We start from the raw sequence: 22,463 nt of genomic DNA on the forward strand, positions 1-22,463 counted from the left end.
TAGTGTGAATCCTACACTTTAACGTTCAAAACACTTGCACATACACGTTCTTCTATGGTCCTCGCACCCACAAAACGATGGGGGAGACAGGGCAAGTGTTATTATCATCATTGTATAGATGGGAAATTTGGAGTTCAGGCCATCATGACACCTGCTCAAGGTCACACCTATGGTAGAGAAACGCCTAAATCCCAGGGTTCCTGGGTCTCTCCTCCCAAGAGTGTTTTCGTGGTCGGCTGAGATCATGCAGGGACCAGGGCCTTGGGAGAGACCCTTTTCTGTGATCATCAGTTATATTACCCCATATTTTCTGTTTGGGAGCCTACAAGTCTAGATTTGAATCCCAGCATGGCCACTCAATCACTATTTAACCTTCAACGAGGAATTCTTCCTCTTTAGCCTGTGTTTTTCCCATCTGACCTTTAAATCCCTTCCATTGTTATTCAGTGCAAACTGACTCCCTCCCAGAGAGACTGTGGGAGAGACACAGTGATAGATAGGAAAGGCCTTTGCATCTCTTGGAATAAAAGCCATGCACCAGATAAACTGGATCTTTCCACCAGCCCCTTCTTGAGCACATCATCCTGACCACACAAAGCATGAAATCAGCGCTTGCTGGCCTGCCATTCATTGTTTAGGTCCCGAGGCAAGTATGAAGCTCTCCAGAAGCTTGAGAGGCTGTCTCAGGTAGTCAGCCTGTGAGGGTTAGGATGTGCTCCACAGCTGCTCGCCAAGGTGGTATGGTTAGTAAGCCCCACCTGGGTAGGATGGACAACTCCAAAAACCATCCAGGCATCTTGCTCAGGGGCCTGTCTCCTGCTGTCTCCATCGCACTGGGGAAAAGCCGTAGCCTGAGACTCCAAGAAGCTCTGACTTGGCCTCGGCATCCCAGGTGTATGGAACCTGGAGTGCAGCGTAGGAGCCAAAGGGACTGGCCTTCTGAAGGCTCACTGAAAACTCAGCTGACAAAAGAAAGGTTAATTGGAGAAAAAACATTCACATTTATTTAACGTGTGTACACAGAGCCTTCAGAATGCAGACCCAAAGATACAGGGGAAATTGACCATTTTTATGCTTAGGTTCAAGAAAGTATGGACAGCCGTGTAGAAATGTGATTGGACAAGAAGGGTAGGATCTAACGCGAACGGACTGAGTGGGGGACCCAGCAAGGCCTGTCTCTAGGTTCTTCTTGGCCTCTCTGTGAAGCTTTCCTTCCTTCGGGGTCGGGGACAGGATCCTGTCTGCAATAGGAGTCTTAGGATCTACACTCCCACATGGTAGATCTGATCATTTTTATGGCCAGTTTTTATTCAGAAAAGCAGAGGGAAAATTTGAGTAATATTTTTAGGTTGTGTGGCTGGCTTTGGGGAAACGGGGTTCTGGGTTCTGGTTTCTTGAGCCGTCTTGGGGAAGAGGGATTCTAGTGTCTGTGGCTAGCCTCGGAGGAGAAGGGGACTGAGACAGGAGGGCAAGAAGAGGTCAGAGAAAAACTTTTGCTTCTGAGACTGCTTCTAAGGCAGTCGTTTTGGGGTGTTGTTTCCTGAGCCCCAACAGTAAAGCCCATCCTTCCTTGGAGTCCTGAGTGTGCTCTGGGCGGGTTTTATGTATAGGTGCCAGGAGCAGCTGTCTAGGATATGTGTTTGGAGATAAACACCAAGAAATCCCCTCCCCGTGCCCATCACCTCCAGCCACAAGGCCCGAGATCCCACCGTTGGTACGGCATTCCTTTAAGTGTAGTAACGTCTCCAGCAGGCATCATGAGCAGGTACCATTCAGGCAGTTTATCAAGCACACGGCTAGGTGATTTACATAGAATTCCTATTTAACCCTTGCAAAGACCTTCTGAGCTGATTACAGACCCATTTTACACATAAAGAAACTAGAGGTCAGAAAATTTAGGAAATTTGTCCTCAGTGCCTTGGCTAGCAAGTGTCTGCACTGGGGTCTGAAGTCCCATGGCCTTGCTCTGAATTTCTTTCTCTGACACTGTGAATGCCCCTCTGAGTAGCACAGTACATTGCTAATGACCTGCCATGAGCCACCTTGCGTATTATTTATTCACCCACAGGAAAGCCCCAGGGTTACAGGCAAGCTCCAGGCTCTCAGGGGTGGGAGACAGGAGTAGAGAGTGGTCCCAGAATGCAAACGTCCCCGAGATGGGCTTTACGTTTTGTCAGGTTTGCCTGGGATTCACCTGTCAGGACACTCCCTTACCACGTTATTTTTGCTCCCCCCAGAAACAGGAGGAGCTTACTACCCTGCCTGTTTCCCTCTCCCAGGTCCAGTGCAATCAATGTCGTGAAGATCTTGCGAGTCCTGCGAGTACTCAGGCCCCTGAGGGCCATCAACAGGGCCAAGGGGCTAAAGGTGAGTTGAGGGCATGGGTAGGGAGGCTCCAGGCAGCCGGCTGGGGAGTGGGAACTCCACAGAGGTGAGGGGTGGGTTGGAAGGAGGAGACCATGGTCAGACCAAGTGGCTGCCATGGGGGGTCCCAGACACTGGTCCCACTGCAGGTCCCGGTTCCGTAATGAACAGCATAGTAACAGAGGCAGCCATCCAAACTGTCTTCTCTAAGCGGAATGTGCCAAAGGGAGATCCCATGCAAACCCTGTGCCCCTGTGGTGCCTCCGTCCCTATATTCCTTCCACTGTTGTAAGATGGGAGGCTGGCAGGACTTTTGTCCTTGTAGTCACGGAGAGTCCAGTGGGGGCCTTTGCATCCCATTACAGTCCATCACTTCCCATGTGACTCTGGGAGCGTGGCTTTGCCCCTCTCAGCCCAATTACTCCCCGTTGTGGCAAACGGGCTGCCCCTGCTACCTCCTGGAAAGGCTCCTGCCATCTCCTGAAGCCACGTCCCTCTCCCCGTCCCTTCCCACTGCAGCATGTGGTTCAGTGTGTGTTTGTCGCCATCCGGACCATCGGGAACATCGTGATTGTCACCACCCTGCTGCAGTTCATGTTTGCCTGCATTGGGGTCCAGCTCTTCAAGGTAAAGTCTGGGCTCCGTTGTGGTCCTCCTTCCTTCCCTCCCATCAGCATTCCCGGGGAAGGGAGCTGGCAGATATAGCACAAATGAGACAGTGTCCCGGGCCAGACTTGGCCTGGATGTAACCTCCACCTGCAGCCCGACTCAACCTTCAGACCAGGGGTGGGAGGCGCTGGAAGGAGGCATCGGGCCACCAGGCCAGAGGTCCCTCACCCTCTTTACTTTACCTGCCCTTGAGGTCACTGCCCTTCCTTCTAGAAAGAGAGAGAGAGGGACTTTCAGCCTGTGGAAGCTCTGTGTCAGTCACTTGCTTAAAGCCTACAGCAGTGACCTGTTATCAACAGCATCACGTCCCTGCTGCACCACCCGGCTTTCAGAGCCCTGCACCTGTCAAAGTCAGCTCCTGCTGCTTCCTGCAGCACCCCTCGTGTCCTCCTTGGATTCTGGTCTTTTTTGCCCTCACCCTTTTAGTTCTGCTATTCTCCCACCTAGAGCATTCTCCCCCGCCACCGCCCACTGTGTAAACTCCCATCTAATTCATCCCTCTGAGCCCAGCTCCACTTCTCCCTCCCTGGCGAGACCTTCCTGGAGAGTACAGCTCCCATGGACCGGAGCTCCCGTTTTTGCATTGCAGTGCTACTTGCAGCACTGGCGTCTGTATTCGCCACTGTTCTGTGCATGTGAGTCAGGCCCTGCCCATCCGGATTCTGCACTTTTTATCCCAGTGTCCCTAGCACAGTGCTGGGCTATGGAGATGCTCACTCATTGCTTTTGGATTGACTCATTGATTACCGAACATCTCTAATACTCTGTTCTCTGCCTTCCAGGGAAAGCTGTACACCTGTTCAGACAGTTCCAAGCAGACAGAGGCGGAATGCAAGTGAGTGGAGGTGGGAGGGCAGCCGGGGCCACGGCCGGTCAGCCCCAGGAGGCTGGAGGCTTGACCAGAAAGGAGGGACAGCTCATTTCCTAAGACTGCAGTGGCACCTGGATTTTGCCTATATGTAATCTGGCCTCACTGATACAATGTGTAGCATTTTTTGTTCCTGAAGTTTCTGCCCACTGAAGCTCCTCCCATGGCTAGAACGGTGAAGTTCAAGCCAGGCAGTCCCATCCCACCCAGCGTTCAGGGTCACTGGCAGGCCAGGCGTGAAGGAAGATGGGCGATCCCAGAGTAAACTCCTTCTCCTCCTCTCTCAGGGGCAACTACATCACGTACAAAGACGGGGAGGTTGACCACCCCATCATCCAACCCCGCAGCTGGGAGAACAGCAAGTTTGACTTTGACAATGTTCTGGCAGCCATGATGGCTCTCTTCACTGTCTCCACCTTCGAAGGGTGGCCAGAGTGAGTATGCAAACCAAGGCCCCATGAACCCTGACATTCAAAGGCCGGTACTGACTTTCCAGCCCCTCCCCAAGTTTGTTAATGTCTCGCACTCCTTCTGGAGGTCATATTTACCTGGGTCCTCCCCAGACAGTGAGGTGTATTTCTAGAACTTATAGTCCACTGTCACTGCTGAAACACAGACTCTTCTTTCTCTAGAAGGTGTCTAGAAGGGCTAAAAAAAAAAAGACTTTTTTTTAGCCCTCTTTCCAACCTCAGCATGAGCCACAATGTCAGAGATCTCTGTCGTTACCCTTATGGCATCTGGGAGTTGGGTGTGGGGAGAACTTCTCCAGGTGTGGGCCCTGTGGTCACCATAGGATTCAAGATTGCCACTCCCAGCATGCCCTTCATTGGGTAAAGATGGCTGAGATGTCTTTGTTTTACTGACTGGACCCCGGTCTCCTTAGAAAAAGCCTTGCCTGTATTTACGGTGGAAAGTAAGGAAGGGATGGGAGCCCAGGCCCCACTTCCTCTGCAGAGGCAATGCGTTTGTGCCTAGAGCAGCCCGTGGGCCTTGTACACTGCATCACCTCTACCAGGCAGCTTCCCATCAGCTCCTTATATCTTTGTATAGATACCTGCTTTTCCCCCAATATGTATTCCAGTGAAATTAGAATCTGAAAGTCAGAAAATTCTAAATGTTTCTAAGTCAACAGCAATGCATGGATCTTAGGTAAGAGTCACATTATTATGTGGTAAGATATAGGCGATAGCTGGAGAATAACCAAGTGCCGTGCAGGGCAACTGAGGAAGGGGAAGACATAATCCCTGTCCATGAAGAATAACAAGCTTCGTGGGGCACACAGCCCAGGCTCAGATGAATGGCATATGTATGTAAACTGCTGAAGTCTGAAACCAGACCGTTGGTGATGATGGGAGTAGCATGGGTCGGGTGAGTGTTTTTAGCTGAGTGGATATTTGCTCTCGGAGAGATTTATTTTACATTCCTTCTAACATTCTCTGAGCCCATGCCAGTTTGCAAAGCTGTCTCAATATTTACCAATATTTCCAGTGTTTTAAATCAATGTCCATGACTCATGTTACATTTAAATAGCTCTTCACAGTTTCAAAACACCTTCCTATACATTATTCTAACTACCCTGCAAGGTAGGAAAGTCAGGAATTATTGTCTCCAATGCACAGATGAAGAATCTGAGTCTCAGAGAGGTTAAGCGCTTTGCCCGAGGTTACACAGCCAGTAAGTGGCCGAGCTGGGACTCCAGCTCAGAGCTGTCTCCTGCACCCTGATCCCTGGGATTCCTGGAGCAGTGGTGCCATCCTTCCACAGAGGGGACCCTGCTTCTCCAGTTCCCTCTGTGGGACCTGTCTCCTCCTGCAGGCTGCTGTACCGCTCCATCGACTCCCACACGGAAGATAAGGGCCCCATCTACAACTACCGCGTGGAGATCTCCATCTTCTTCATCATCTACATCATCATCATCGCCTTCTTCATGATGAACATCTTCGTGGGCTTCGTCATCGTCACCTTCCAGGAGCAGGGGGAGCAGGAGTACAAGAACTGTGAGCTGGACAAGAACCAGGTAGCTTCCTAGGAAGGAGCGGAGGGAAGCGGGGCCTATGGAGGGAATGACAGCCTACGGCCCACCCCGCAGAGGGGCTGCAACAGGGAGAGGCCGTGCAGGTCCTGAGATCGTCTCTCTACTCCTCAACCAGAGTGGGCTGTCGGTCTTTCTTACTTGCAAAAGAAATGCAAATTCCTGCAAACCCCAGATCTGGCAAATGTACTCAGCCAACAAATATCTATGAAGCTTCTACTTAAGGATACTCTGTGATAGGTTTTGTCCAATCTCATGCCCTATCTAGAAGTTAACAAGTTAGAAGGACCCAAGTGGGTCGGCACCATGATACGGAGGAGAGAAACTAGAACTGTGAGGGAGTGAGGGCTTTGGGGGTGGGGAACAGAACGGCTTCAGGAAACCACTCTTACGTGGTTTCTTAAGTAAAACCCAGAGGCTTGTGTGGGAGGTGGGGGCAGGAAAGAGGCTTAAGTGGGAGTGAGATGGTGATGCCAAGTATCGTGACAGGTTCTGTTAGCCATGAAGAGCTGGCAGTGCCGTGGCTGAGTCAGGAAGCTGTCAGGGTGGGAGGTAGATGTAGTGCCTCGGGTCTGTTCCCTAGCTCGGCTCCCACTGGGAGGAGTCTGTGGGGAAATACATTCCTGCCTGTGAATAAGGAGTGCCCACGGGAAGGAGCACAGCGTGGTGTGCCCCTTGTGACCCTCACCAGGCCAGCCAATCCCCCGTGGGTTTTCAAGTCTACATCTCCGGCACAGAGTCACTCTGCTGGCTGCTGTGTGGACCCTGGATTGAAAGAAGGCAGGAAAGAGAGGAGGCCAGTTAGAAAGTGGAAATGAGAGAGGATTAGACCCCGATCTAGTATCAGGTTAATGATGGTAGCGATGGAAAGAATAGGAGGAGGTAAAAGCGTTAAGACTCAGGCGTTGGACACCGCGGCTGAGGCTTTGAGAAGAGGCTGGGGAGATTCCCCAGTTCCTGATCTGGAAGCCGGGGCAAAGTGCAGAGAAATGGACTGGCTCTCTGCCAGAGTCCCGAGAATCTAGTTAGCCCGGAATCTCCTTCCCTCTCAGTGAACTGTGTTTTTCCGTCTTATGGACACTGGCAAATAAGAAAGTTTGATTTAGTTGGCCAGGCACAGTGGCTCATGCCTGTAATACCAGCACTTTGGGAGGCCAAGGTGGGCGGATCACTTGAGGCCAGGAGTTTGAGACCAGCCTGGCCAACATGGTGAAACCCCATCTCTACTAAAAATACAAAAAATTAGCTGGGTGTCGAGGCGCGTGCCTGTAATCCCAGCTACTTGGGAGGCTGAGGCAGGAGAATCGCTTGAGCCCAGGAGACGGAGGTTGCAGTGAGCCAAGATCACACCACTGCACTCTAGGATTTAGGACAGGAAAGAAAAACTGAGGAGAGAAGTACCCAAGGAGGGTCTGTGGCATGGGCAGTAATCAATGAGAAGCACAGCTGTCAGTCAGTCAGGAAGCACATTCTTAGCGATGCCGACTCCCTGCCGAGGCACCTGCCAGGCATCACCAGGGTGAGCAAAGGAGATGCATGGTCCCTGCCTAGGACCTTGTTACGGGGATTTGACAAGAAGGGGCTCTCTCCTTGATTAAGGGGGCCATGGAAAAATCAAGACATTTTCCAAATAACACCTCCCACCTGTAAGTGAGCCAGAGCAGCCAATGATTTCTCAGACTTCTGGAGAACCCCACCCCACAGTGTGTGGTTTCATTCACATCCCACACTTCTCTGCCAGCTCCCCCCCACACCCTCCAGGTAACTAACCCCACTCTCCCCATCCTCCACCACCCTCCCAGCGACAGTGCGTGGAATACGCCCTCAAGGCCCGGCCCCTGCGGAGGTACATCCCCAAGAACCAGCACCAGTACAAAGTGTGGTACGTGGTCAACTCCACCTACTTCGAGTACCTGATGTTCGTCCTCATCCTGCTCAACACCATCTGCCTGGCCATGCAGGTCAGTCCAAGGAGGAGCACAGCCACGGTGCTGCAGAAGGGAGCGTGCCACGGGGATGGAAAGTGTAACGGAGCGGCAGGCAGCTCAGTGCATCGCCTTCCTGGTCACCAAGGGAGGCAGTTGGAGAAAGATGAGTGTTCTCTGTCAAGGATGCGCTCCTCTCTGGGCCTTACGGAAGAATCCATGGCACCCTGGGTTGATCAATGGAGAGAGGGGAGGAGAAGGAGAAGGGAGGGATGAGCTGGATGTGTTTGTTGTTGGTTGATCAATGGAGAGAGGGGAGGAGATGGAGAAGGGAGGGATGAGCTGGATGTGCTCGTTGTTGGTTGATCAATGGAGAGAGGGGAGGAGATGGAAAGGGAGGGATGAGCTGGATGCGTTCGTTGTTGATTGATCAATGGAGAGACGGGGGGAGATGGAGAAGGGAGGGATGAGCTGGACGCATTCGTTGTCGGTAAGGTGTGGCGTGTGGAGGTGGGTTCTGTATCCACCTGTCTTCAGGGACAGAGCTTGTTCCCAAGCTCTCTTGAGTGCCAGAGTCTCCATAAAGCTGTCACGGCCAACCAGGGAAATGAACACGGATGTGTTCAGAGATGGCAGAGCAGGGAAGAGTTTGGAGGTTCTCCTGAGTCCTCCTGACTGCCCACGGAGAGGGGGGTGGCCCTCTGGGGGTTTGGTTCGAGGAAGGTCTTGCTGAGGCGAGGGCCTCCGAGAAGGCTGGGCAAAAGGTGGGGAGGAGGAGAGACCTCCCTGCCCCGTGTTCATAGCTCCTCCCCTCTCCTGATGCAGCACTACGGCCAGAGCTGCCTGTTCAAAATTGCCATGAACATCCTCAACATGCTCTTCACTGGCCTCTTCACCGTGGAGATGATCCTGAAGCTCATTGCCTTCAAACCCAAGGTAGGCCTCTGAGAAAGACCTTTGATTCCCAGGCATCAGGGGTGGACAGGCAACAGGGAGTTGGGGTGCAGGTATTGAAGGCAGAATGAGGGAAAGAGGGAAAAAGGCATCGGTGAAGGACCATCCCTGCTCCAATGATCAGTGCCCCAACTCCTACACCTGCCCAGAGCTAAACCAGGCCAACTCCAGGAAACACGCTCAGCTCTCGGTGTGGACCCTGGCTGGCATGCACAAGCTGCAGATTCCTCGCTGAGCTGAACCTCTGAGCCTCTCCTAGGAGAGGCAGGTGATAGTCTTTTCTCCTATGTCCCATCCTCTAGTGCATAACCTGTTAATAGAAGAAACTATGCTCATAGACTGGCAGACCAAACCTCTCTGGGCCCAGCCCCCCAGATCCACTCAGGCCTCTGTTCCAGCCTCCTCCCATTTCATCAGCCACACAGACCAACCTCATATAAAACATTCAGCCACGGCTGGATTGGCTCAGGGCTCAGGGCTCAGGGCTCCAGCCCATGGGCACTCCTGTTCCCTGCCTCAGAGGCTATGGCATTGCTCCTTACACACTGGGGCAGGAAGAACAATTACCCGCAAATTTCTCTGCTTTGTTCCTTGTGTAAGGGCAAGAAGATTAGGCCTGCTGCTGAATGAGGCAGGGTCAGAATTCCTGTCCTTTGGATCATCTGTGCCCTTCCTAGCCAGTCACCCCCACTATCCTCAGTGGTGGAGTAGCAGACACTGGTGTGAGCCACACCTTCCACCCTGGGCCTCTGTAGATGGGTCAGAATCACCGGTATCCACTCGCCGGGGTTCACCACCAGGACAGCTGCTTCTGAGGGAGGCTATAAAAGCGACTGAGCAGCCCCCAGGCTACCATAACACCTTTTGGAGAAGGATGAGAAGGAGTGAGTTTTAGGAGCATCATGCAGTTACAGACTTGAGACAATCTCTCCAGCTTACCGAGCCTTCTCCTCCCTCCTTTGGTAGTTTTCCCAGATGCAACACAGATCAACCGGAGGCCAAGAGCAAGAGTCCCTGGCCATATCTTCTACTTTCGCTCAAGTTTTTACTGGTCTCAAGATTAATTGGGGGTGGGGGAGGGTCCAGCTTGGCCTTTGAATCCATGTTTATGAGGAGATATCCACAGCCTTCTTTGAATGAATATTCACTCACACTTTGGATTCCATATCATGTGCTACACATATATCATCGCACGTCATTCTCAAAATGTCCCTGTAAAGTAGGTATTAGCATCCCTCTGTGGAGAGGGGGGGAAGTGAGGCTCAAATAATTAAGTGCCCAGGATTAATTGATCCACTGCTAAGAACTGGCAGAACAGAGACTGGAATCTGGCACCTCTGACTTCACTGTATTTTCCACCACACTGAGGTTAACTAGCACTTTCCCGTGTCAAGTGCCCTGTGGGTATTTGTTAGAAAGAGGGAAGCAACCTGGGAGAGACTTAAAAGATAAGACAATATTCCTACAATGCAGATTCTTCTCTCACTGCAAGAATGCCTGGGGATCCCAGCTGATTTTCATAGAGTGAGTCTCCTAAGGGACATCCTTTGGTGACAGAACGGTGGCTTCCTGCCTTCTCCAGAGAAGCAAGTACACTCTTTTTCACCTTCCTGTACAAGTCCCATTTAGGAGGACAGATCTTGTCCTGACCTAGAGAGGACCCCCGGGTTGCCCTGACACCTTCCCTAGGGCGCACGGTGTCTCTGCCCACGCATGGTCCTAGTCCAAGCCCTGCAGCCCAGGAGCTCTGACAGTTCACCCACAGCAGCATGACCAGCTGAGGCCAGGAGTGCAGTCACTGCCGAGCCGAGCCTCAGTCTCAGATGACATCCTCTCAGTGGGGAAACTGGCACCGTTTTCATCCAGTGTCATGAGACATATGGTTTAAATATTTCAAAGCCTTGAGTCATTCCACAATTGACTCAGATGTGTTTCTGATGATGTCTGAGGCAGTCTGGAGAGCCTGCAGTGGACTTTCTGAATCATGCCTCCTGAGCACGGGAGACATACGGACAACCTTCCCTGGGAAGTGCATGAAATTGATACCTGGAAGTAACCATTGCGGGTGGTCTAAACCATAAAGTACCTCCTAATTTCCTCTGTCCTTGGTTTTCTATTGTGAGAAGATGGGCAAGATAACAGAGACGTTTACCCAAGAAGGAGGAGAGCCATCCTGGGGCCATTTGCATTTCACACTCCAGGGTGCATCTGTGGTGTAAAGAGAAAGGAAAATGGGTCTTTCCCTGTGAATTTCCCTAAAGGGGCTCTGGCAAGAGGGGGAGAAAGGTCACCACCCAGTTAGGAGCATCATGGAGCGCAGCTGGGTCCCTGGATTCTTACTGAGCTGTGTTCTTCATTCACAAATAGACTCCAGGAAAAGCAGCTCCAAAATTTTCAGGCAGAAAACCAAACTAGAAAAACTTGAAGCTCTGGAAGAATATCCAGCTGGATCTGGCCCAAGAACCAGTGGCTTCTAACCATGACCCGAATCCATGACAACTTTCATTTCCCACCATTAAGTAGGACTCTGTGCTGTACTTTTTATTTCATTGGCATGGTTGTTCGTGTATGACCCAGATGAGCATCAGCATTTGCTGTGAAGGGATGGCTAGGAACCAAGGATGTCGAAGACAGTCTGAAGCTGTCACTGCTTATGTTTTGTCTCTGCAACTGGCTGGTTGGTTGGTCCATCAGCTGGTCAACTTGTATTCTTGCTTCATTCTTTCATTGCTTTCATGGTCATGGATGTTCCCAATTTCTTCATTTCTGTGTGTTCTCCTCACCACGCCATGGAAAATAAATTTACTCAAGTAAGTCCCTGCCTTAAATCTAACCATCCCACTCCTTAAATTCATACTCTGTTCACAAAAAAAATAAAATAAAATAAAATAAAATAAAAATCACACAAAGAAACTAGGGATCAACATAAACCAGTTTAGATTGAGTCGGTCCCTGACAAAGCCTCAGGAACCTGCGGGGATGGTTTGAAGAGAGTGAGGTGGATCATGGCAGCATTGATTTGAACAGTGAACAGTGATCCAGAAGGATCTCATTCCCTAGAAGTGAGAGGCTGTGACCTGGAGATAACTGGATGGCCCCTGCAGCCCACACGAGGGTGCAGGACCAGGCTGGGCAGCCTGAAAAGTGCTGGCTTGAATATTCTGAAGGTAATTAAATAACTGGATTGTCCTATCGTGAACTGAAGCTTGTCAGCAAAGACAGGAAAATAAATTTTAAAGATACTCTTATAGATTTGATAAACTGAAAAAAATGCAATGCTTGGGGAAAAAGTCTAACAGAAATGGCTAAGATCTCCACAGAGAAAATGATGAAATTGGAAGGAATTCAAGAAAAGCTGGTAACTGAAGACATCGGCCATGTTCCTGAGTAGGAAAGCTCAGTATTATTAAGATATCGTTTCTCCTCAAACCCATCCATAGGCTCAATACCGTTCCAGTTAAAACTCCCAATTGCACTTTGCTGGAGGTAAGAATGGCAGGAGAGGGAGCCGCACCGTAAATCCTTTATGGCTAACAGGATGAGGCTGGGTGGTCCTCAGGCTTCAGCCCCTTAGGGCAGCTCCGATGTCACCAGGGAAGGAATGCACAGGAGCCTGGCGCGGGAAGCAGCGTCTGTCTCAGCTACTCCACTGTCAGCTGCCGGTTTGGTAGTGGGAGTGATGATGGCAGTTAGTTGCCTGAGGTTTGCCGTCGAGGATGTCTCAGCAAGGGCACTGCGGGAGGAGGAGCTGCAGGAGGCGATGAGTGAGAGGCTGGGCTCCAAGCTGCTCCTCCTCCGTGGAAGGTGGTAGGCCAGGAAGGCAGGGGTTCACCCCATGGAAGGCTCCTAACTCCTCCCCCCGCCACAGGCTCCCACCTGGGCCGCAGAGGGGTGAAGCAGCTGAGACTCACCCCTGCCCCTCAGCTGAAGCCAGCCCACTCAGGAAGTAGCCAGTGCTCACCTCCCCAGGAGGAGGACGCTGGAGGGGCCTTGACCCTGGCAGCTCTCTGGAATCAAAGTCTCGGTCTCCCTTTTCGGCTTTCCCCCAGCCTGAGAATGGTCCAGAGGGGAGAATGGACCCAGAGTGAAAGCACTCGTTGGCCCCTCTGACCCCCTGCTTTCTTGAATAAGCAGCTGAAACCTCAGGAGGCCTGGCCTCTTTCCCACACGTTCCCAGTCTCCGCTCTTCTCTTTCTGTGTGGGGCCTCCTCAGCCCAGCTGCTCCAGCTTCACGAATCCAGATGGTTTCTCTCATCCCCCCTACCCTTCTTCTGGTGATTTTCAGCCAGAAGTTGATGCATACGTAGTGGAGCCCCTCTTGGCTGGGTTAGACAGTCTCTCGCCCTGGCCCGAGTGAGTTTCTCCCACTGTCAGTTACCCCAGCCATCCCTGGCTTTCCCCAGCCGGTGGCAGCTGCGAGCACCCAGGCCCTTTCCCCGCAGACTCTTTCCCACCCAGTCGTGAGCTGGTCCTAAGAAGGCAGCAAGCGCAGGTGAGGTCTGGAGTTAGTCTTGCTGCTGCGAGCCCCCATAGGGTATGTTCCCGGTGAGCCATGGGACACCCAGACACTCTTTTCCACAGTTGATTGGTCTTCTGTCTAGATTTCCCCATTAGCATTTTATTGCCCTAGTGACAGAAATCTGAGAGCCCTGAGCCCCTCCAGGTTCTTAGCTGACCCCCTCTGGGGTGCAGAGCCTTGTCCGGCTGCTGACCAGACTTGCTGCCTCATGGCCTCCATGTCACTTCCGAAGTGGAGGCGGCCTCCTCACCACGGTTCCTCTCCAGCCTTCCTGCCGGCGCCCTTGCCCTGCTCGCTGGTCTCTGCTGGGCCCGGCAGGCCTTACCACAGCCGTCTAAGTCTTCCGGGGCTGTAGCTCCTGCCTGCCCCCACACACACAGGATGTGGCTGGCATTTTCGGAGTATCAGCTAAGAATGGGGCAGCAGTTCAGTTGCCACAGTCTTGTCTGCTTTGAAGCCCATTATCTCTCAGGAAAGAGGAAGTGAAGGCAGTGAAGCCTTGGCCTTGGCTGCTTCTCAGGGGAGAGAGGCAGAAAGAGGAGAGGTTTCTCTGGTCCCCCACCTGTTGTCCTGAGGAATCTATCAACGAGGCCCTGGGCACTTCCCTTATCGAGAGTGAGGGACAAGTCAGGACTAGTCGGTAGCCTGGTGAATGAGATGCTGCCAGAACCAGAGCTGCTCAGGACCCTGGAGGTCAAATGCTGGCTCTCTCTTGGGGCCACTCTTCATAGCACAGCTCTGGGCCCAGCCTTGCCCCGGTCTCACTGACACATGTGCCAGCTAAGCTATAGGGACGGCCAGGAGGCTCTGGAATGGTCCTCCTAGTGGCAGGGCACCCTGGAGTTCCTGTGCCAAAACCAGCCTGCTCTGCATTATGAAGGCTCTGAGCTGACAGAGGCTGTTGCTGGCCTTAGACTTTGCACACTCAGGGGCAGCCATCCTCGTATCTAGTGTGCCCATGTGGGGCCAGGGATCCTGTGACTTCCAGAGCAGTCTTTTCTCTGCAGGCTCCACTGTTCTTAGAACTGGTTTCTGCTCTTGTGAGTGATTCTTGGCCCTGACATGGGTGGGCACAGGCCCTGCGGAGGGGAGAAATCTTTGGGGATACCCTGAGGATGTGGCTCAAGTGGAAGGGTCATCGCCAGCTGCCGTGTTTTCACTGGGCTTGTGTCGAAAGGCACAGACGAGGGCTGGGTTGGGGCTGTAGGTTCGCATATGGATGGGCAGAGGAAAACTTGGAATGAGGAGGTGGGTGCATGGGGAAGAATACTTGCTTCCACAGAGAAGCAACAGCCCAGTTTCTCATCTACTCTGTCAGCTCTGTCCGTGTCTAGAAACTCTGTCCTTTAGATTCAGCATCTGGCCTCTTTGGGCAAATAGCTTTCGTCACATGACCTGAAGATGCTGTGGTCCCTCCTCCAGCCAGCTGGGGGGTCTCCAGGGGCATCCGTGCCCTGTGCAGATGCAAGGGGACTTCGGAGGCTGAGGGTCTGGATTGCTCAGGTGTGGACCTGCTGTTTTAGGTGTTGGAGTCTTTGGCTCCAGGAGTAAGCCGCTCCCAGGAAAGGGACCAGATTCTGACATTCCCCTGGCAGGTGGAGAAGTTGGGAGGGCACCCTCAGCAGACAACTCAGCTCCCCAGTCAAAGGTCAGATCTGCTTGTCTGAACAAGGGAAGAGAAACCACCTTTACGAACTGTGGGCCAGGCCTCTTTTCCTACCCAGGCTGGGGTGTCAGTCTGGATGGTAATCAGACAGGTTCTCTGTCCCCGGGAGGAGGCGAGTGGACGGCCCACCAAAGAACAGGCTCCTGAAGGTTGCCAGTGGCGACAGAAACAGCCACAGGAGAAGAGAGTGCATGAACCTGTGTCAGAGCAGCGGCTCATCAGCCTAAGGAGAGGTGTGGCAAAGGCCACGAGGCCCCGAACTGCCCCACCAGAGCCCTGGGGCAGCCAGGGCTGAGGCAGTGGGAAGAATGCCAGGGCCAGAATTCCTCTAAAGGCACCAACATGGCCACCTGAGGGGCCAGGGGAACCCTGCAGGCTAAATCCATCAGGCCTGAGCTGAGCCTGCCCCGGAGGCAGGAGAGACTCCAATGTCCACAGACTCTTCCACGGACTGTTGAGAGACGTTTCAGAACTTGTTCTTAAAAGCTCAGTCAAGGACCAGGAGAAGGAAGGGGAAAGTGAGATGGCCAGGAGGAAAGGATGCACACTGGAGCCCTTCCTCTCTTTGAAAGCGGAGAATCTTCTAGGAACTTGGTTTGTTTTTCAGTCATGTTTTCGGCAGCAGTGACGTTGCTGGCTGAAATGTACTTTCTCTCCAACTGGACCTCTGCCTCCACCTGCACCGCTCACCAGGAACCCTCCTCTTCCAACTGTTTTAAGTTAGCCATGCACTTCTCTATGATGCAGTAATTTTTGTGAAGTTTTAATTTTTACAAAGCAGATTTTGCTTTATGTCTTCGCTGCATCATCCACTGCCCCCAGATCCCACCCAGAGAGGAAACTCTGGTAGATTGAGGCCCAGGAAGCCTAGATCCCACCTCAGCATCACCTTGAACCAGCCAGGGCTGAGCAGACGGGACAGGAAGAGCTTCCTACAGGCACGCGTTCCTTCCATGTCTGTTTCTCTGTAAAGTAGGAAGACTGCCTTAGCGCACTGCGGTGAGACTGAGTGAGGTCATATCTACAGAGGAATGAAGGCTTCAGGGAAAGTTCCATTCAGATGAAACTCAGCCGGATCCCTACGCCTGGGGAGTTTGCACCCAGCCCTCTAACTCAGCACCAAAGGAACTTCACCTCCAGCCTGGGTGTGCCCTCTTGTCTGTGACCATTTTAAATCGGCCCTTTTGCAGTGTTGGTATTCTGTCATCTTTCATCTTGAGCCCGTGTCGTCTATCCCTTCAGTCTGATTTCTGTCTCACACCATAAAATAACTTTAAGGCTCATCTTAGTGCATCCTTGAAGTTGGGTTGTGCAAGCATCAACCATGCTACCAGCATCTAAACTATCACTCCCCTTTCCTGTGGCTCATGCAACCCATTAGTCAGCTTTCCAAGCCTTCAGCTCAGTTTTTCACCATTCCCTCTCTTTCTCGGTGCCTAGGGCTTGCCATTCTTCATATTCTTCTTTCAAGAACTCTTTGTGTGAGTGACTTGGCTAGTGTTTTGCTGCAGGCTGAAGTTCACCAACAACCCCCAAAATATTTTGTTGAGCAGCTCATGTGCTGGGCAGTATGCTTGGTACCAGGGACTCAGTCATGAGTACAAGCAGGTAGGGAAGGCCACACGTGCCTGGGGCGACTTTGGCCCACTCTTCAGACTTGTAGCATCCCCAGTTCACCCTCTCATTTGTCACTAGGAAACTTCCTGTCAGCTGGCATTCATATTTCAACTTAAAAAGGAGCAATCGATAATCAATGCCTACACCTGAGATCCAGTAACATTTGGAAGCACTGGAGGGAAGCAAACAGCACATATTGTCAATGAAGAACCAGACATGAAGCTAAATATTTTACTTGCCTTATCTCATTCAATCTGTAAGACAAATATTATGGCCTCTCGTTTTACATCTAAAGAAACTGGAGGTCAGAGAAAGGCTAAGTAACGAGTCCAGAGCTGGCTTTTTGTTGTTACTGTTAGTTTGTAACAAACACCATCCTGCTTAGTATGCACCCTACACTGCTCTAAGCACCTTAACAAATAGGAATGCATTTAATCATCGAAAAAATCCTGGGATTCTATTGCAGGTTTAGGTGACTCAAAAGCCACTCTTTCCATGACAACCCCATGAAAACAAGAAATGTGAATAAGCCAGGTTGTTGCTATGCACTTAGTGGGTCCTCAGTAAATGTTAGCTGTCTTCCTTCTAAGATCTGAGACAGAAAGAAAGCCATTCTCGAGTCACCACCCTCTGGAATGGAAAGTGTTCACTCCACTCCTGTGTCCTGCCACCTTCTCTGAGGCCCCTTGCCGCCCTTCCCTCTCATTCAGCCATTCTGTCTGTGGCCCCTACGTTCCCTAGATTGCTTTGGACCTTTGAATTTTGTTTCCAAATCTGAGTTGACAAGCATTTTCAGGAGAGGGGGCAGTCAGCTGACAGGTGGGCTCAGGAAAGTGAAACAGAAGCCTACTACACACTCATATGCATGTGTTTCCACACACACATTTGCAACGGGAAGACTTACACACTGGGGACACAAAAATTGCCAAATTCATCAATGGCAGGAGCTGTTTCATGTTCATCTCTGTGCCAGGAGAGGCATTCAGTGAAAGTTTGATGCATGCATGCATGAATGGATGAATGAGAATTGTGAGCCAGGAAAAGAAAGTCGGAATATTAGTGTCAGAAAAGATTGAGACCATTGAGCTTCCATCAGTGCAGAAATCTCTACACAGTCCTACTTTCTGCCATATGAGTCTCCTTGTTTCTAGAGGTAGCTCTGTTGGAAATCCTTCTTTATACTGAATTAAAATGCACCCCTCTGTAACTTCCACTTATCTGTACTTCCTTTTCCATCTTTTCTTTCTATAAGTAGTTCTTGAGCGCCTCAGTGATGATGTTGAAGCATGGTACCATCTTTATAGGGCTCACAGAGCAGTGCGGGAGACACTAATACACAATAAACAAAGGTTTCAGATGGGGTAAGGGCGGGGGTGGGGAAACGGAAGAGTGTGGGTGAAGAGGCACCTGTTTAAAATAAGGAGGTCAGGAAGGCACCATTTTTGCTGAGCCCTGGAGGTTGAAAAGGAGCCAGAAGAAGAGCATTTCAGGCAGAAGGGAGAGCAAAGACCCCAAGGCAGGGGCAAGCTCAGCTCATTCTGGAAACTGAGAACGGCGCGTGGAAAGGACCGTGCCGGAGTGCACAGGCCCTTCAGGACCGCAGTGAGGGGTGTGCACTTCCTCTGATTGTCCTTGGAAACCACAGGGATGGGCCATTCAGTGGGGGGATTATATAATCTGATTTCCATTTTTTTAACCAGCGTGCTGGCTGCTCACTGACAAATGACTGATGTGGTGAGATGGGGAGCAGCAAGGAGTCTGATGCTGGGAAGGCAGGTGGCAGTGGAAGAAATGGAGTGAGGGGGGCAGAGTCATGACATCACTGGATGGCGAATTGGATGTGAGGGTGAGGAACAGGAATCAGAGACAGCTCCAAGGTTCCTGGCTTTCCCTGAGTGGATGGAAGAGTGGTGTCATTTGCTGAAATAGAGAAGAACAGGAAGAAACCAGTTTAAAGTGAGAATGTGGGGATATATTAGGTTAGAAAATGTCACGTAGGCTGTGAAAATCTGGAATTCAGACAGGCGATCTGGGCTGGAGATGTATTTTAGGAGTCAGCGCCATCTATTCCCTCTGAAGATAGAAACTCCAAGAATCCTGTCCAGAAGCCTTCAAGTCCTGGAAGAAGAGTTGGAGAACGTGCAGAATCACAAGGAAACTAGGAGAGAGGAGGGGAAGGAGAAGGAAAGGGGTCCGGAGGCCGAGAGCCAGGAAGGCTGAAATGAGGGGTGGAGAAGAAAATATCATTTCCCAGGATAAGAGTAGGGATGAGTTAAGCCAGCTGCAGAGAAGAAAGAAACGGTCCTCCGGGCCTTCTAGAAACTGCGGACAGGCAGAGGGAGGCCAGTATGCTGCCCTGCTGTCCAGAGGGTGATGTGAAAAGGGCTGGACAGAGGCCGGTGCGCACAGGCCCTTCAGGACCACAGTGAGGGGTGAGGACTTCCTCTGACTGTCCTTGGAAACCACAGGGATGGGTCATTCAGTGGGGGAACCGCATAATCTGATCTGGGGGCTTCAGTGTGCACCTTTGCCCTCACCCACGTCCTCCCGTACTGAGCATCACAGAGGTCCCTGACTCTGCCCCTCCTTCTCCCATACTAGAAATCCTTGCCCTGGAGGAGCTCAAAAGCCAGGCCTTCCCAGACCTTGCTGGACATGTTTGCGATAGAACCAGGGTCCTCTCCTTTTCCCAGCTGTGCGGAATTGAATTTACAGGCCTCTTGATTCCATAAAAGGAGTTTCCAAGACAGACCTTCTGCACTTCTCTTTGGCTAAGAGGTTCTTTGCTATAAAAAACACAGGATAATGGGGGAGTGTACCCCGCCCCCAGCCCAGTGCTGAAGCTAGGGCCAGGCGTTCTCATACAGCTCTCTTCTTTCCTTCACAATCTTTGCTCTCTCCTCGCCCTGCCCACCACCCACCACCTCACCTGCGTTCTGCCCCTACAATGGTCAGGGCAGCCTGAGGCTCAGAAGTCTGGCCAGCTCAGTTTTCCACCTCCTGGTGGGCCTTCTGTGGGGCCTCAGGGCAGATCTGCAGGGCCAGTGGCCGTTCTCAGCCTCGTGGGGATAACCCTGACCACAGCAAGTAATGCCCTGCTCTTGGAGTCACTTTTGAGGAAGACGTTTTCATCTCTATGTAGTCTTTCGATGTACAGAGAAATGCCTTGAAATCTTTTGCAGGAGCCCAGGGCTTGGTCATTCACTGCTCTGTGTTCAGCCCTGCTCTTTGGGAAGGTATTCAAGAACAATCTAAGATGTTGACTGAAGAAAAAAAAGTGGCAGTCTAGTGGGACAAGGGTTTAGGATTCGGGATGAAAGGAAAGTGGCTGTGACTGGGTCATGTTCAAACATCGAGACTGTTGGTTCCTGCCTGGCATTCTCCCTCCCGTCCCTCCTCTGCCGTAGCCTCTCTGGGTCCCTGCAGAAGCCTCTCTGTTCCTCATGGTTCTGCTTGGTCCTGAGTGCCCCCACGAGCCTCTCCGTGGTTCTCCATTGTCCGCAGAGGCAGCTGCTCTGGCCGGCCCTGTTCTGCGTGCAGCCCTTGTCTCCTTTTCAGAGCCACCATGCTCTCACCTTTTCCATGTAATAAATAATAAACACCTCCAGTGCCACATCCTTCAAGCTGCCTCCCGAGATCAGCGTGGCTAGAAACGGTCTCCACCATCTCTGAGCTCCCAGAGCACCTTTTCTCTCTTTTCTGGTACTTAATCAGAGCTCTTGATGGAAACGTCTCATCCTTCCAGCAGGACTGGATAGTCTTTGAGCAGGACTGTCTCTTGGTCGCATCCACACTGGCCTCCTTCCAAATGCTAGCACGGTAACACCGTGTGCCTGTCATCTCTGTCAGTGTCAGCTGAATGAAGGGCAACAGAAGACAAGACAGGCAGCTTCCTCTGGGTGCCCCTCCTCGCAAAAGTGACTCCAGCCTCTGGCTCACAAGCTCCAGCATCCAGCGAGGACACCCCCTTCGGTTCTCCACCCACCGCAGGAGCTTGTCACTCTCTGGGGTGGTCTGCTGGAAAAGAGAGCAGAGAGATGGAAGGCAAAGACAGTGGCTCTGGAGCCGCCACCCGTGCCGTGCTCAGCAGGACTTAGCGGCATGGCCACCCAGGTCAGGGCAATTCTGGCTGAAGTGTGCTCAGACAGTTCAGGGCAGAGCTCAGGGCCAGTGAGAGGTGCTGGGCCCTGAGACTACCCCAGGTCGAAGTTCTGAAATTCAACCCTCCCAGGCTTAGTGGAGGACGGGGTCCTTGTTTGGGGATTTGTTTTGTTTCATTGGTTTTTTGTAATGCCGATTCACACCTCCGCAGACCTGGTGTTCTACAGAACACAGTTCTGGAAATCCGTAGGGTGTCATCATGATTCGGGGAGGTAACACTGACATTCAGTGTTTGGTGGGTGGGACTGAGGATGCTGGATGCTGGAAGTCCCACAACACGTGAGAGGGTTCTGCCCAGTGAGGGAGCATCCTTGGGCCCTGTGGAATGTTTGGGGAATATGTATCCAAGGAGCACGCTTCATGGGCGATGTTCAGTGACGCTGATAGTGGGGGAGTCATGGCTGGCCAGTGGCCGAAGCTCAGCGAGGATAACACTGCCACTAGAAATATGACCGTATCTTGGATTGTATGACTGCGTCTCCTCACTAACCTGGAATATTCACATTGAAAAACTTGAAGAGCAAGCAAGAATTCTATTTCAAAAATCGTACGGAAACCTAGACATTCTCTTGGGCTAGGTCTTCAATCTTTCTGGACCCACTGCTCTTCTTTTTGGAGTAGTCTTCCCCACCCACTGTATACTCCATGTCCCTACAGAGCTCCACAGCGCCCCGTGGTGGCCAGTGTCACCCCCTCTCTCAGAACCCACACAGCCTCAGGCTAGCTGACTCAGCCTCTTAGTGACTTTTAGATGACACCTGTTTATCCAGTCTATTGAGAAACTGCAGTGTCTGCCACCGTCCACAGACATCCCTAGGCAGAGAAATGCATTTAAAGGAGTAGAAAAGGGACCGGGAAAGAAGGGCAGCAGCTGGGGATGAAGTGCAGCAACTCTCGCCCCAGCCTTCCCATCAGCACAGAATTCAGAGGCCAAAGCTGTGTGGGCCAAGCTCCTGTGTTCCCCTGATTATTATTTATTTGCAGAGTGCCCGTGGGGCACCTGGTGCCACGCAGTGCTCCTTAGACAGGCAGGCCCCAGCTTTGCCAGGAGGACCTTCCCCCCAGTGGCTCTGCACTCGGGAATTTGCATATCGTTGCAACACTGTGACAGGTTTCTTTCCGGCCTTGTGCTGGAGAGCTTAAAAGTCACTATGAAGGATAAAAAATAATTGTATGACTTGCACAAAGCCTTCGTGTGGGAAGGGTAGTATTAGCTATTACATTTAATTATTTAATGTAGAAAATTATCCACACTGTGTAAAAAAGCCCGGTGGGAAAGTACACTGTGGTTTCCATCTCTGGCCCTGCCACGGGGAAGGAAACTGGAACACGCTGGTCTGGTAGGAAGACGAGGGATTCCCAGACTTACAGGATACGTCGGCAATAACCCGACCCACTGAAGCCCAAGGCGCTGCCAGTGCTTCCGGCCCTGCGCTGGGTCAGCCTGCCTTAGGGGCAGGAAGGACCTTCTGTGACACAGGCTGTGGGCAGTACAGGAAGGTAGCCTCTCAGCAAGAACTCCAACAACAACAGTAATAGTAGCAACTGCAGCAATCAGTGAGCACTTTCTTGGTGCCAGACACGGCAGATGTGAACTCGTATCATTCTCACAAAGCCCTACGAGGGGCCAGGCACAGTGGCTCACACCTGTAATCCCAGCACTTTAGGAGGCCGAGGCCGAAGGGCCA

At 51.8% G+C, this 22,463-nt stretch overlaps 1 protein-coding gene across 18 annotated transcripts in view; it reads left to right on the forward strand.

Moving 5' to 3' along the window:
* CACNA1C (calcium voltage-gated channel subunit alpha1 C) overlaps positions 1 to 22,463 on the forward strand; it is a 631,482-nt gene that overhangs the window by 541,766 nt on the left and 67,253 nt on the right. For all 18 annotated transcript variants that reach the window (XM_058442545.1, XM_058442555.1, XM_058442554.1 and 15 more), the window contains 7 exons: positions 2,280 to 2,367; positions 2,884 to 2,991; positions 3,816 to 3,868; positions 4,189 to 4,335; positions 5,717 to 5,918; positions 7,736 to 7,894; positions 8,684 to 8,794. In XM_058442545.1, coding sequence (XP_058298528.1) covers positions 2,280 to 2,367; positions 2,884 to 2,991; positions 3,816 to 3,868; positions 4,189 to 4,335; positions 5,717 to 5,918; positions 7,736 to 7,894; positions 8,684 to 8,794 — 868 coding nt within the window. The remainder of the gene's footprint in view (positions 1 to 2,279; positions 2,368 to 2,883; positions 2,992 to 3,815; positions 3,869 to 4,188; positions 4,336 to 5,716; positions 5,919 to 7,735; positions 7,895 to 8,683; positions 8,795 to 22,463) is intronic.

This window comes from Hylobates moloch, unplaced genomic scaffold (assembly GCF_009828535.3).
Source record: "Hylobates moloch isolate HMO894 unplaced genomic scaffold, HMol_V3 SCAFFOLD_8, whole genome shotgun sequence".
Lineage (NCBI taxonomy): Eukaryota > Metazoa > Chordata > Mammalia > Primates > Hylobatidae > Hylobates > Hylobates moloch.